The sequence below is a fragment of the Drosophila simulans genome, chromosome 3R (genome assembly GCF_016746395.2).
Source record: "Drosophila simulans strain w501 chromosome 3R, Prin_Dsim_3.1, whole genome shotgun sequence".
In the NCBI taxonomy this organism is placed as follows: domain Eukaryota; kingdom Metazoa; phylum Arthropoda; class Insecta; order Diptera; family Drosophilidae; genus Drosophila; species Drosophila simulans.
Genome location: NC_052523.2, coordinates 14108030 through 14121143, shown reverse-complemented (window position 1 = coordinate 14121143; position 13114 = coordinate 14108030). Strand labels below are relative to the sequence as shown.

The window sequence follows — 13114 nt, the reverse complement described above, 5'->3', positions numbered from 1 at the left end:
ATGAAAATGGACTACGTTCTATAGAAAATAGTTAATTACAAAAGAATGTTGTGCTTTTTTATATATAGATAGTATTTATGATTGCATTCAATATATTAGCCATGAATATTTTACATTTTAAATACATCAAAATTATTGCTGAATTGTTTTTTTTTTTTTTTGCGTAGTATAAACTTAGGTTTATTTTAATATTCAAGCTGTTGTGGATTCTGATAAACATTAAGTTTCAAACTTATACTCTATGGAATGGATATGAATGGAACTATAAGATGCACTGCATACTTGCAGTCTCATTTTGACTTTTAAGCCGTATTTCAATCACTTTGAAATTAAATCAAATTTAAAGCGTCCAAGCGGATTCGTCTCAAATGCGTCAGAAAACGAGCCGGAAAAGTCGTTGCAGCCAGATTTCAACGGGTCGCGACCATCAACAATGCACTTGAGGCGAGGTCGCGGCATTTGAGATAAGACAACACCCGGATCACCCGCATCACCCGCATCGGGCGCAACCCTCCACACGCCACGCGGAAAGGCCAAGTGGATGCCACACACATCCGGGGGCCAGCTCGTTGCAACTTGCAGCCACTACAACGCCAGTTTTTCGGTCTAAAATTAAACGTGGAAGCACCGCCGCTTCCTGCTGGCATCTTATCTGCGCATCCTTTCTTGCAGGACGACTGCCTTCCGCCTTTTCGCGCGATTGAGTCGTAAAAGTTACAGTGTATAGAGAGCCCGCTGAAAAATTTGCATATAAATTGCAACAGATTTCGGGGCAAAAAAAAAATAGCCAATTCCTCACCCTCCAAACAATTAGACGGATTTCCAACTAAACGAGCTCCAGTTTGGTGGGTGATAAACAATTGTCCCCGGTGACGCAACAAATATTTACTCCAACCATTTGGTAAACATAATTAGCATTTAATTAAAATAAAATTGCCCATCGATAGACAAGCAATTTGTGATTTGATTATCAAAATCAAATAAGACCGCCGCCACAAAGCCTTTTCGCTTGTGCAAATAGCCGCGCCGCTGCGGAGCTACATAAATATACATATCGCCATTGGCAATTGGGAACAGGACCGGATCGTATCCGGATCGGCGATAAGGTCCGCCATCGCTGGAACCATCTGATAACTGCGGAATATGTACGTTAAGTGTGCAATTGATTGGATTATGGCCCTTTGCAGTGCGTATGGCATTTTATGGGTCAGTGATAGACGGCAAATTGATTTTGTTTTGGTTTGGTTTGGATTCGATAGCCTCTATTTTCGGATGCGCCATTGCCACCTGTTGCTCCGAATTGGTTCTGCTGCAGCTGCACTTTGAGCAGGTGGTGCAAATCGAATTTAAAATTGCATTCCGCGCGTGGGAGGTGTACAAATATCAAAAGGGAAGAGATACTCCGCATGTCCAACTGAGATGCAACGAGGGAAGTTACATTTATTCGCTACAAAAAAAGTAATAAATTGTTGATAGACATTGGGATTTGGATAATAATATTTAATCACTTTCAATTAAAACTGGAAGTAATTTATGCACAATAAACAATTGCAATGCCTCTCATAAAGGTCTGCTCTTTGACCATCAACTTTTTGCGCTGCCCTCGCCGTATTCGCCTTTTTGTCGCTCAGATTGCTTTGTTATTTGTCAACCATTTATTATTGTGCAAATAAAACGTATCCGCCGCCCATATGGATCGTCGAAACACAATTGATTTATACGATGTGCAAAAGGTTGAAAGTCCCTTTACTGTAAGGAAATTACTGAACTTTAACAACCTTCTAAAACATTTCAAGATTGCAAATGGCGAGGGTATTGACTGAAAAATTAATACAAAGAATAAGTTTTAAGTTTAAGTTTAATGTTAAGAGCCTAGTTCAATTTAAATGAAATTAATGAAAATATGGTTTGAATTGGTCTGAAGTTGATTTTAGTTATACATAGTACCACCTTACACGTCTTACAAAAATAAACCAAGCATTAATCAATTTTTACACAACATGCGTTATACATGTTTTTATTTGGATGATTAATTTTGTAGTGAGTATTTAAGGCTAGGCGTAGTTACTAAACAATTACATAACTGGAATGACAAAATCTATAGAACCGTGAGTAGTACATGAACAATTTTGATAGAGCTGCAGGAGCTGAGCTGAGTTGCACACGAGGCGGCCGCACGAGGGGCCGCTAAAGCTTGGTTACACTCAACAATCATATCTAGGCTAAACTATATCGATTCAATTCACATAAATTACCTAAGACGAGTGTGGCTAGAGAAACGGGTTTGGCCGGCGAATCGAGTGGGCTACTCGATCCGTATGACCCCGGCTCCGACACCACCACTGTGGGCGCACATGGGCGGCATAAAGGTCCATTTGTCGGTCTCCGGATCGTACACCTCGACTGTAGACAAATTTGACTCGCCATCATAGCCGCCGATGGCCCATAGTTTGCCCATGTTGGCGGCCAGTGCCACCCGCGAGCGTTTGCAATTCATGGGTGTCACCAGCTTCCAGGTGTCCGTCTGGGGGTCGTAGCACTCAACGGATCGAAGGAATGAGTTGCCGCAGTAGCCGCCGCACACGTATATCTTTCCGTTCAGCGTGGCCACGCCCAGTCTACAGCGACGATTCAGCATGGGCGACATCTTCACCCAGACATTTTCCGCCTGGTCGTACCGCTCCACCGAATCGAATATAGACAACCCATCATGACCGCCAAGGGCGTAGACATAGCCGTTCAATTGGGTAACTCCACCAGCCGAGCGATATTTCATCATTTGAGCAACCTTCGGGTAGTGAAATTGAAGTTGGGTCAGTTTCCATCTGGGTAAAATAGAATATTTGTTTACTCACAGTCTTCCAAGTATTCGACTTTGGATAGTAAACTTCAACGGTGTTGAGGGACGTGACGCCGTCGTAGCCGCCGCACACATAGATACAGTCATCCAATGCGGCCACGCCCACGGCGCTGCGTTTGCAGAGCATGGCACAGCCCTGGGACCACTTGTTTTTGCGCGGGTCGTAGACCTCAACGGTGGACAGACGTTCGGTGCCATTGAATCCACCAAAGGCGTACAGTTTGCCATTCAGAACGGCGACACCCACGCGAGATCTGTAGAAAAATTGGCAATTAGTATGGGATAGAATAGAAATAAACGCTCCTCGCACACCCACCTCATCATGGACATTTGTTCGCCCATTTTCCATTTTTTGGTGAGCGGATCGTAAATCTCCACAGTGCTCACAGATTCACCGGTGCTGGCCAATCCTCCCACGGCGTATATTTGTCCGGTAAAGAACTCACCGGATCTCTGGCGCGTGCAAAAGCTCTGCAGCATACTCCTGCGCTCGGGCATGAGGTGAAAGTCCTTGGCCTCGTCTAGGAGATCACGGCATTGGTGCGAGGATTGAATGAGTTCCTCGCGTGCCACACGGTCCGCCAGGAACTGCGGCGAGAGCAAGGGTAAACGCACTGCAGCCAGAACCTTGGGAAAGAGCTCAGAGCGCTTGTCTTGTGCGAACTTGACCCACTTCACGCAGGCCTCGAAGATGACCTCTTCGCTGCGTACGTTGAGTTCGTCCCGGTGCATCAGCTCCAGCAGTTGTTCGCAGTCCAGGGCGAGAAACTCCTCCGACTGCGAGACTTTGGCAAAGTTTTGATCAATGTACTTGTCGGCAGCGTCAATTAGCTGGCGACAGATCATGGAGTCAGCGAAGGTGCGGATTCCCAGGACATTGTTCGGATGAAAGCGGGAGATCAGGAAACTGGCACAGGCATCTCGCACGTTGGACAATTGCAGGAAGCTGGCGCCCACCATCAGGCTCTGTACATTCTGGTTGTCGATGCGCACTTGGCCGCTGTAAACATAGTTGATCAGGCTCTCCAGGGCACTTGGCTCTATGGCGCTCTCCTTCATGGTGATCTCCTTGATCCGACTCTCTGCCATGTTGTTAGTGAACATCGCATAGAAGTACGGGATGGTGGCCGCCAGCACAATGCGATGCGCTGAGAAGGTCTGATCTTCAACCTGCAATAATTGGGATGGCGTTTTATATTTAGACGCTAGATAATGAACGTATCTCTGATACGATAAAGGTTGCTCACCAACCAACCTTTAGGGTGACATCGCACAGCTTGCCCATTCTGCGGATCTCCTTGAACAGGGGGAAACTCTCGCCGAATAGCTGATCATGCTTGTAAACAAAGTATGGATCTTCCACTTGGCTATTATCACTCAAATCCATCACTTCAACGGATGAAGAAAATGATAAACAGTAGAGATGCCAAATGTTGCTTGTACTGTAGAGCTAGTGGTGAGTGGTCAGTGGTGAGCGGTTACAGTAATCGATAGTTGCGGTTCATCCGATAATTGAAACAACACCAAAAGTAGTGAAACAAATTCATTGAAAAATAGTGTTTAATTTTTAATTGAGAACTTTTTATTCAACAGTCATAATTTCATTCTTAAAAAACGCATATTTTTAAGACATTATTATTATTCTTATCACCTAATTTGAATTATTAATTTTTCCATTTTTGCGTCACCTTCTTAAAAAAAGACGCTCATCACTAATTTGGCGGCGATGACAGCCCTATCAGCTGTTAGTGTGGCTGGAGTGTTTTCTTCACTCGGATTGATTAAGGGTCCAAAAACATTTCCAAATAATCTGGGTCGCTCGCTAATTGGGAAGCCACTGATCTAAGTTAAGACGTTAATTCTTGGACCGCTCTTAAATGCAAGGATACGCAAATAGCAAGTAACATGGAAGCCGCATCACCGAGGGAAACCCAGGTGAGTGGAAAGTTGTCACTAGAATTGATGATGACGTCTCATCTTGTTATTTGCATTTGCAGAAGAACCCGAATCCGATCGAGGCGCTGAGCAAAGATGAAATCATCAGCAAGTATAAAGGCCTGCTCAACATCGCCAAAAAGGCGAAACAGGCGAAAGATGGTAAGTTTGATGGAGAGCTTAAGGGAATCTTCCAGAATAACACAAGCCACTCTCTTTCAGAACTCACCGAGGAAAATCACCGACTCAAGGATGCCCTCAAACGGGCGGCGGAGAAGCAGAGCAGCCTGCCAGCCATGCAAGAAATGGTCCAGGACTTCACCGATAAGAACCTCATCCTCACCGAGCAAGTGAATACCCTGAAACGAAAGACCAAGGAGGATGCCGACCGGCTGATGCAATGCGAGATCGAGAACGAGAGCCTAAAGCGCCAGCTTGGGCGACTGAGTGATGAAAACGATGCCCTCCTTGCCAATGTGGATCGCATGGAAAAGGCTATGCAACAGGTCAATGCTCTGGGTAACGAGCAGCGCAAGAATCTGGAACTTTTGGAAGTGGACATTGCCAGAATTAAGGAAGCGGAGGCGGAAAATGCCAGTCTTCGCCAGCAAGTCGTCACGATGGAAGAAGAGTCGAGGGTGCTGCAGCAAAAGTACCAGAGCATCAAGGAACTCAACTCTGAGCAACGCAAGAAGTTCAATTCTCTAAAGGACCGCTTCATTGACGTACACCGCAAGTTGAAGAACCTCAAGGAGTGCAAGTGCGTGCTGCTGGAAACGCAGCACGAGTACGCCGCATCCGTTTCCAAATGGCAGGTGGAGATCATCAAAGCTTCGCAACTGTTGTGCGCAAAGATGACATCTCTACAGGCCGAGAATGAAAAACTGAAGCTGACCAATGGAAAGTCAGACAATAATCCTCAAACAATTGACACTGGAATTGACCGCAAGCGGTTGCTGCAAAGAGTTCAGGAAATGGATCGACTAGCCAAAATAGTGAAGCAGACGCAGAAGGACCAAAGGAGCAATGTGAATGTGGGGTACCTACTTAAGAAGATAACCGCTCTCGAAGAGCTGGCAGCCATTATCAAGGAGCAGCATAGAATTGACAAGGAACAATTGATAAGTGTAAAGAGGGAGCAGGGAAACACCAAAAATCACGCCAGGAACTTTAATGTAAGCTTATTCCAGACCAAGCTTGATCAAATGCAAAATCTGGTCAAAGTCATTGCGAAGGAGCGTGATAACCAACAGAGGAAGTTGCAGGAGTTGGAAGCAGTCTGCATAGAACTGCGCCAGCACAACGAGGATTTGCTTACGCGATACCACCTCAAGGAGCAAGAGCATGGAGAGTTGCTAACGGAGATGCGGGAACTGAACGAGGCGCTCAAAGGACGCGGTGATGCCATTTCACGCCTACAAGAACAGCACGAAGCGGAGGTCAAGCGACAACGAGACTTGGAGGCTCAACTATCTAATAGTCAGCAGGCGGCGCAGGAGAAGTTACAGAAGATCAAACAACTCCAAGGCCGTGTTGAGGAATTGGAACAGGCCAATGCTGATGCCCAGAGTGACGTTCTGTCGACATCCACAATATCACGAGCAGAAGAACTAAGCCGCCTGCGTGAACTGGACGAGGGCTACGAGGAGAAGTACCATAAGCTCAGAGCAATAGCTGCCAAGCTGAAGAAGAAACTGCAGGAGCAGACGCAGCAGCTGAATGAAATGGAACAGAGCGGTGCCCTAAAGGAGGAGTTGGAGGCGGTCAAGTTGGCACAGGTCCAACTGCAACAGGATCTAAATGCAGCTCGAGCTGAAAACCAGAAGCTAAAGTCCAAGGAGAAAGTAAAGCACTCCAGTGTCCTTAATTTGGAAATCGAAGCAGCCGAAAAATCCCTGAGCGAAGTTAGTGCGAAGCTGGCAGCTAAGTCTAGCGAACTAGATGCCGTTAAGGAATCACTGGCCAGTAAGGAAAACACCATCGTCCAGCTGCGCAAGGAGATCGCCATCCTAGAGGAGGCCAAAAACGGAGAAGCGGCCCACTCCCTAGAACTTAAGGAGCAGATTGATCGCATGCAGGTCCAGGTCAAAGACGCTGTTCACAGCAAGCAACAGGCGCTCACTCAGAACAAGGATTTGGAACATGGCGTTGAACAGGCCAAGCTCGAGGCGGAGCAATTGCGTCTCCAGCTGGCGGAGAGCGCCCAACAATACGAATCCAAGCTAAGCACGGCCACTCAACAACTACTAAGCCGAACCCAGGAGCTTGAAATGCACCTGGCAGAGCAAAAGCGATTGGAGACGGTGCTTCGAAATGCGGAACGAGCTCTGGAGGATCTGCGAGTCGAGTACACCGAATACAAATTGAAGGCGCAGTCTGTGCTGCGCAAAAACCAAAGTAAGGGCTCCAACCGCGAACAGGAGTTGGAAGAGGAGTTAGTTGCTCTTCGAGAGAGTGAACGCAACCTGCGCGCCAGCAATGATGGAAGAGCTGCCCGCCTGGCCCAGTTGGATAGTCAAATAGAGGAATTGCGACTGGATAACACTGATCTGCAAAAGCGTAGCAAAGAGCTCCTCTCTCTAGTTGACGAACTGCGTCAGCAAAACGACCTGCTGTCACTAGAAAACCAACGGCAGTTGCAATTCCAACACGACCTGATGCAGCAGCATCGCCAGCAAGTTGATGAGCTGGACGCCGGGCACCAGTTGCAATTAAAGCAGGTGCAGCAGCAACTGGAGGATGCGCAGAAGATGCAAGCAAACGTTTCTCAGCATAGCACTGCATCCGCCGCGAGCGTGGACCCCAGTCCAGAGCAGGTAAAGATCGATTACTTGCTCATGGACCACGAAACGGGCTTGGATGCCCACGCTGGCGACGTCTCTCTGGCCCAACTGGCTGCTCAGCGGAAGATCTCTACTGCCTCGCGACGTTCCCACGACTTCATGCCGCTTGACGAGCTGCTCAACACATCAATGAACCAAATAACCAGCGATACCGTGACTACCATCTCTAATTTCGGACGCAGCGTTTCGCAGCAGGAGGATGAGGAAGCGGAAATGGCCGCACGCGGAGACTTTTCCGTCCAAAGTGCCCAGCTTCAGGCCACAAAGGAAAGCCTAAGCATCCAGGAGAGTCGCGTCAAGCACTTGACTGCCCTGTTGGCCGAAAACGAACAGGATTTGGCTAAACTGACCCAAATGAACGACATGCTCAAGGAAGAATTGCGCCGCCAAGAGCGCTCCGAGGAACGTGAACAACACATGCATAACTCCGAGTACTTAAAGAACGTCTTCTTAAAGGTGAGATCAAGAAAGCAGTAACTATTTCCACGGACTTTATTTACTTTATAACCTTGCAGTTCCTTACCTTAAACAATGTTGATGAGCGGCAGCGCTTGGTTCCCGTGCTAAATACCATTCTCCGCCTGAGTCGCAACGAAATGGAAATGCTGAACTGCGTGGCCAAGGGACAGAAAGGTAACTACTAGCTAAATATAAATTTTAGAATGTTTTCTTATATTGAAATATTGCTTTTAGTTTCTGCAGATGGTAGCAATCGCAGCTGGACGGGATTCCTCAGTGCGTGGAGTGGAGGAGGCAGTCCCAATAACAACAACTAGCGAACATCATAGGATATATATTCGTGTTGTTGGATGCGGATAGTCGTCAGTCGTTGGGCAGTTGCATAGCATTCATTCTGTAAATCTTGTACAATTTTCCTTTTATATATGATGTATTTTAAAATTGCTCGTTGCTGTTTGGCACACCGTACTTTGTACACTCTTGTATTTGTCCACACCCGTTGTGTTGAGTGCCCTATACAGCACCATCGGCAATATGCGCGTTGTAGATTGAAGAAAGCCTTTGCATATATTTAAAAACAATGTTTCATGGTTTGTTTAATTTGAAATTCTATTACCATATAGATCAGACTATAAATCAGCTGCATTGTCTATAAATTAGTATTCCATTATTTGTATTGTATGTACTATATATAAATAGGATCGGTATTTATGCTTACATGTACACTTTTAAACGGTGTATATTGTTTACACACAATATAAAATATCATTAACATAAACCTAACATAAATTTCATTAAAATCAAAAGTGAGTAATCAAGTTAAATAAAAAATCTGTCTTGGCGGAATACATATGCAGGTGAACGATTTGAATCGAAATGCGCCAAAAGATTATAGATCACAAGTCGAATAACTACTTAAATACTAATCAGTATTGTGAGCCCGGATCGCATCCTATGCCAATCTATTGCCAAACGCCCGCATAGTTGCCCACCAAAGTCGCCGGCAGTGGTCCTCCTGCAGCGAAGAGCCGCATCCTGGTGCTGTCATAGCAGTGGGTGTAAATGGCAGGCACATACTTCACCTGCTGGAAGCCATCCATCTCGTCCTCCGGATACTGAGTTACACGAAACATTTAGCTGTATTTTGTCCACTTATAACCACTATAACATATCCACTTACCACAATTCCTTTGCTGCACTTGAGTGCGACTGTGCGCGAGGCATTTACACTGCTCTCCAAATACTTTCCGGCTCGAATGTCGTAGAACAGGAGCATGCCCAGACCAGTGCCAACGGTGAGCAGGTTACCTTCGAACGAGGTGGCCCGTATACCGCAGCCACTGTATCGAGATGTGATCTTCTTAATGGTTTGAAGGGTTCGGGCGTCCAAGAGGATGGTATAGGAACGGCATCCAACGGCATAAAGGCCGTCGCTGTGGTAGGCGATGCTCACGTTGTCCTGGCAGTTTGGCAGCTTCCGTGAGAGTGTCTGCTTGAAGGTCTCCGCATTGAAGATGTGAATGTATCCGTTCAGCGAGAGGGCGGCGATCTCCTTAAACTCCTTGTTGAAGCAAAGAGATCGAATCTGTAAAAGATCATATTGATAAAATGGTTCTATTTGATTTGCATTCGTAAACTCACCCTCTGGGCAGTGCGAACTTCCTTGACACTAAGTGGATGGATCGTTGCAAATGTAGGACATGCTTCCTCACCGCCATCTGGAAACTCCATGTGATCCTCGTTGATGCGCCACAGAGCCATGCGTGAGTCCTTCGATCCGGACACAAGAAACTGGTCATCCAGCCAGCACATGCCCATTATAAGGTCGCGGTGCCCACCCTCGCCCACACAGACGGGATCTAGCGTAGGCAGTCGGTACACAGCGATGTCAGAGGAGTTGCGCGCACCGGTGGCTAGGAAGGATCGGCTGGGCGACAGCTCGATGGCGTGCAGGCCACCCTGGATCTCAGGATGGTTTGCCCGGCTGTTGGAGAGCGTTGGGATAGCGTCCACCCGGCGCATGTTCACATCGTAGACGAGCAGTTTATTGCACTTGGTCCCGAAAACCACTTGTCGACTGCTCAGCCACTTGGAGCAGAAGACTTTGTTGATGTAGCCCAGACTGATCTGCGTCTCGCGCAGCATGTCGTGGGTTAGCACATAGCGACTGGTGTACTCCACATTGACGCTGCGACGCTGCAGAGGAAGATGGGACAAAGTTCACGTTAGCAATGCAAGTGGTGCGACTCCACAACATATACCCACATCCCGGAGTCCACTCTCCCGGCTGCGCAGGTAGTCGCACAGGTTGTAGGATGTGTTCAGGACCTCCTCCTGCTGTTGGGGCGTCTCCTCGTCGCTGCCGGAATCCTCGTAGGTAACAAAGTCGTCTGGTTTGTCCGGTTTTCTTCTGCGCTCCTGACGCATCGCCCGCTGCTTGGCCCTGCGCTCCTCCAGCCGCGAGGATACGTGGCAGGACGGATAGGTGCCCACGACGCTGTCGCGAATGGTTCTCACCATCCCGTTGAACATCTTAAGGTAATGGTATAATCCGATTTGTTGTCTTTTGCTTTACGGGTTATCATCCGCAAACAAAAATGGTGGTGCGTAGACTAGAGTGGAACTACTGGTTCCGAACTGAAGTTTGCTGAACCGATTGTTTTGCAATTTAATGCAGACTATAAAGAGATACAAATAAAAGGAAATCAACATAAAAGTGTTGACATGTTTCTATTTGGCGTGCAATCGGCACAATAAAATTAATTATGCCGCTCTGGTTACCTGAATATTAATTTATTATGGTATTTATATAAAGTCGGATGTCGCATAATATCGTTACTATCGTTCATCCCTAACGATAGGCCATCGCTTTCACAAAGGGTTTTCTCTATTCTTCCGAAATCAGCTGTTGCGATTGAAGTGGTGACTTTGTTTGTAAATAAAATGAACTACAACGCCAAGCGAGTAATGCGCCAGAACTCGGTTTGCGTGGGTTCCAACGACATGGCATCGTCGCCGATAATGATTGGACCTGCCCCGCCCTCGGCACCCAGCACGCCGCAACTGCAGACCACGGAGGACATCAAGCCACTGCTTGTGCAGCGCCAGGTGATCCTGCTGCAAAGTGGAAGCATACCGACGAATCCCTCGCCCCAGCAGATCAACCTAGCTGGACAGAATGTAGCCGGTGGTGCGAGCGGGAGCAACGTTGCCAACGTTCTCATTCCGGATGATGCACCAGTCTCACTGCTCACAGAGATTGCGGATATTATGCGAAGCTTTGGCGATAGCGATCAGCCCAGGACGGGAAGTGTCAAGCTGGTGGAGCAGATCCTGCAGCAGCAGCTGCGCGGCATATTTAATGAGGCTTCGCTGGTGGCCATGCGGCGAAAACAGAATCCCTGCCCGTCGCAGGCGGACTTTGAGTTTCTGATGCGCAACCATCCGGTGAAGATAGCGCGGATGCGTAAACACCTCAAGGATATGCGCATACTCAAAAGGTTCCTTAGTATCCGCACGGGTAGGCCGCAGGACTTCATGGACGACTTGGAGCAGCAGGAGGAGGACGAGGAGCTGGCCATCGATGTGCACGAACTACACGACGAGGACCGAATGCGAAGATTATTCCGCGCAGATCGGATCTCGCAGATCCTTACGGGCCAGCAGTACCTGGAGTTCAATGAGGCGCGCAAGACGTCATTCTACTGCCGCCATGGGGAGAAGATCAAGAACAAGTTCCGCCGCTTTCTGGACCTGCCCGCGGACCTTCGCATCCCAACGCCGACAATGAACATTCTGGCCTATCTGGCGCATGAGACCATTGCCGCCATTGTCGACTATTCAATCCTGACGCGCCTGAACTCGGACAACCGTGCGACCGAGCCCTACAGCCGAGTGACATCCGCCGGCGGCAGTCCGGCCATGATGCACGTCTGCCCGGAGGTCACCCAGGGTCGCGGCATGGAGGTGGTCAAGCCAATCAGTGTACCGGAGATCCACGAGGCCATGCGCCGTTTTCGGCAAATGAGCAGCCGGAAGATTGGGCGGTATCGAAACTCTTGCGACATCGATTTCCGGCGCAGTTTTCTAGCCATTTAAGTTTGATTGATGTTTGCTAGCGTATTTGTATTTGCTCAAATTATTTTTATTTTTATTCACAAAAAAATAGACTATACAATTCATTAAAAGTAATTGAACCCCCTACAATTAACGCGCTCTACATTTAAATTATACAAATTATAAAATAAAGCTATTTTGGCTCGTTAAACATTTTTATTCCTGAGAGAGGTCAAGAACAACTAGGCATATTCATTAATTCAATTTGCCTGTGGCACACATCCTGGCTTTTGAGGCTGCGACTAAAAGACAGAAAAACGCACTCCAATTACGGACGAGTGAATCTGCCTCGCATGGAGCCGATAAATTGAAGCGGTAAACGAAGTTGAAACTGGCACCGACAGATAAATAAAAGCGCAATAAAGAAATTTGCCGACAGGCGCACTCACACGTGTGCCACACAGACGGAGCGAAGGAGAAGGACCAGCAAGGATGCCGCAGGATTGCAGGAGGTATTAAGAGAAGCAACTCGCGAACGCACTTAATAATCAACTTCCTGTTGTGCATATAAATGTGTGTGGCATGCATAGCAACGAAGGAAAAAGGGGTGAAAATTCATTTCGCAGTTATGGGTGGTGCGTTTCATTCTGCTTTTTGCCGTGAATTGAAAAGGATTAAGAATTATTGTTCAATGTCACTTGAACTTTTAATATATTCGCAATTACGGTCATGATTGTTAAGCAAAGACAAATCATATTCAAATCTTTTCCAAAAACCGTTTTAAAATAACTTTTAAAAACCTTTCATTTGAAAATTTTCTTATTCCTATCAACCGCTTGTTTATCTGCGGTCCGAAATTTGACTTAAAATCGATGCACCTTTAAAGGTATCCTCTTGTTATTTTCTTCGGTGGGATATCCTAGTTTAATCGGATCTTAATGTTGATTGCTCTGTGCTGCAG

The 13114-nt window shown here is 47.1% G+C and overlaps 4 protein-coding genes across 7 annotated transcripts; 2 read left to right on the top strand and 2 right to left on the bottom strand.

The window, feature by feature from the left end:
* Positions 1 to 1485: 1485 nt before the first annotated feature.
* On the bottom strand, positions 1486 to 4337 carry LOC6728438 (kelch-like protein 18). Of its 4 annotated transcripts, none has more exons than XR_005544139.2 (5): positions 4116 to 4337; positions 3177 to 4030; positions 2856 to 3114; positions 2256 to 2788; positions 1486 to 1819 (listed from the first exon to the last, which is right to left on the bottom strand). XR_005544139.2 is itself a non-coding variant. In XM_002103747.4 (4 exons), exons 1-4 carry the CDS (start codon positions 4245 to 4247, stop codon positions 2306 to 2308), a joined length of 1728 nt encoding a protein of 575 aa, XP_002103783.1. In that variant the 5' UTR covers positions 4248 to 4336; the 3' UTR covers positions 1985 to 2305. The 4 variants fall into 4 exon arrangements, 2 of the variants coding, with proteins under 2 accessions (XP_002103783.1, XP_016035038.1); XR_001599935.3 differs by having other exon boundaries at positions 1486 to 1749; XM_002103747.4 differs by lacking the exon at positions 1486 to 1819 and having other exon boundaries at positions 1985 to 2788; positions 4116 to 4336.
* Positions 4338 to 4573: 236 nt separating this feature from the next.
* On the top strand, positions 4574 to 8875 carry LOC6728437 (GRIP and coiled-coil domain-containing protein 2). Its single transcript, XM_002103746.4, has 5 exons — positions 4574 to 4795; positions 4858 to 4957; positions 5018 to 8094; positions 8154 to 8271; positions 8332 to 8875. Exons 1-5 carry the CDS (start codon positions 4766 to 4768, stop codon positions 8412 to 8414), a joined length of 3408 nt encoding a protein of 1135 aa, XP_002103782.1. The 5' UTR covers positions 4574 to 4765; the 3' UTR covers positions 8415 to 8875.
* Positions 8664 to 10738, bottom strand: LOC6728436 (DDB1- and CUL4-associated factor 12). Its single transcript, XM_016176880.3, has 4 exons — positions 10363 to 10738; positions 9739 to 10293; positions 9278 to 9682; positions 8664 to 9212 (listed from the first exon to the last, which is right to left on the bottom strand). The coding sequence occupies exons 1-4, from the start codon at positions 10627 to 10629 to the stop codon at positions 9060 to 9062; spliced, it is 1380 nt and encodes a 459-aa protein (XP_016035037.1). The 5' UTR covers positions 10630 to 10738; the 3' UTR covers positions 8664 to 9059.
* Positions 10739 to 10964: 226 nt separating this feature from the next.
* LOC6728435 (transcription initiation protein SPT3 homolog) lies at positions 10965 to 12364 on the top strand. Its single transcript, XM_002103744.4, has one exon. The coding sequence runs from the start codon at positions 11041 to 11043 to the stop codon at positions 12193 to 12195; it is 1155 nt and encodes a 384-aa protein (XP_002103780.2). The 5' UTR covers positions 10965 to 11040; the 3' UTR covers positions 12196 to 12364.
* Positions 12365 to 13114: the final 750 nt, after the last annotated feature.

Bases quoted from the DNA above. Each gene is read 5' to 3' on its own strand.
- LOC6728438 (XM_002103747.4), bottom strand. From the start codon at position 4,247: ATGGATTTGAGTGATAATAGCCAAGTGGAAGATCCATACTTTGTTTAC. The intron at 4,031-4,115 runs GTTGGTTGGTGA...CAATTATTGCAG, and splicing joins TGTGCGATGTCACCCTAAAG to GTTGAAGATCAGACCTTCTC. The intron at 3,115-3,176 runs GTGGGTGTGCGA...ATTTTTCTACAG, and splicing joins GAACAAATGTCCATGATGAG to ATCTCGCGTGGGTGTCGCCG.
- LOC6728437 (XM_002103746.4), top strand. From the start codon at position 4,766: ATGGAAGCCGCATCACCGAGGGAAACCCAG. The intron at 4,958-5,017 runs GTAAGTTTGATG...ACTCTCTTTCAG, and splicing joins GGCGAAACAGGCGAAAGATG to AACTCACCGAGGAAAATCAC. The intron at 8,272-8,331 runs GTAACTACTAGC...TATTGCTTTTAG, and splicing joins CGTGGCCAAGGGACAGAAAG to TTTCTGCAGATGGTAGCAAT.
- LOC6728436 (XM_016176880.3), bottom strand. From the start codon at position 10,629: ATGTTCAACGGGATGGTGAGAACCATTCGCGACAGCGTCGTGGGCACC. The intron at 10,294-10,362 runs GTGGGTATATGT...CTTCCTCTGCAG, and splicing joins GGGAGAGTGGACTCCGGGAT to CGTCGCAGCGTCAATGTGGA. The intron at 9,683-9,738 runs GTGAGTTTACGA...GATCTTTTACAG, and splicing joins AAGTTCGCACTGCCCAGAGG to ATTCGATCTCTTTGCTTCAA.
- LOC6728435 (XM_002103744.4), top strand. From the start codon at position 11,041: ATGAACTACAACGCCAAGCGAGTAATGCGCCAGAACTCGGTTTGCGTG.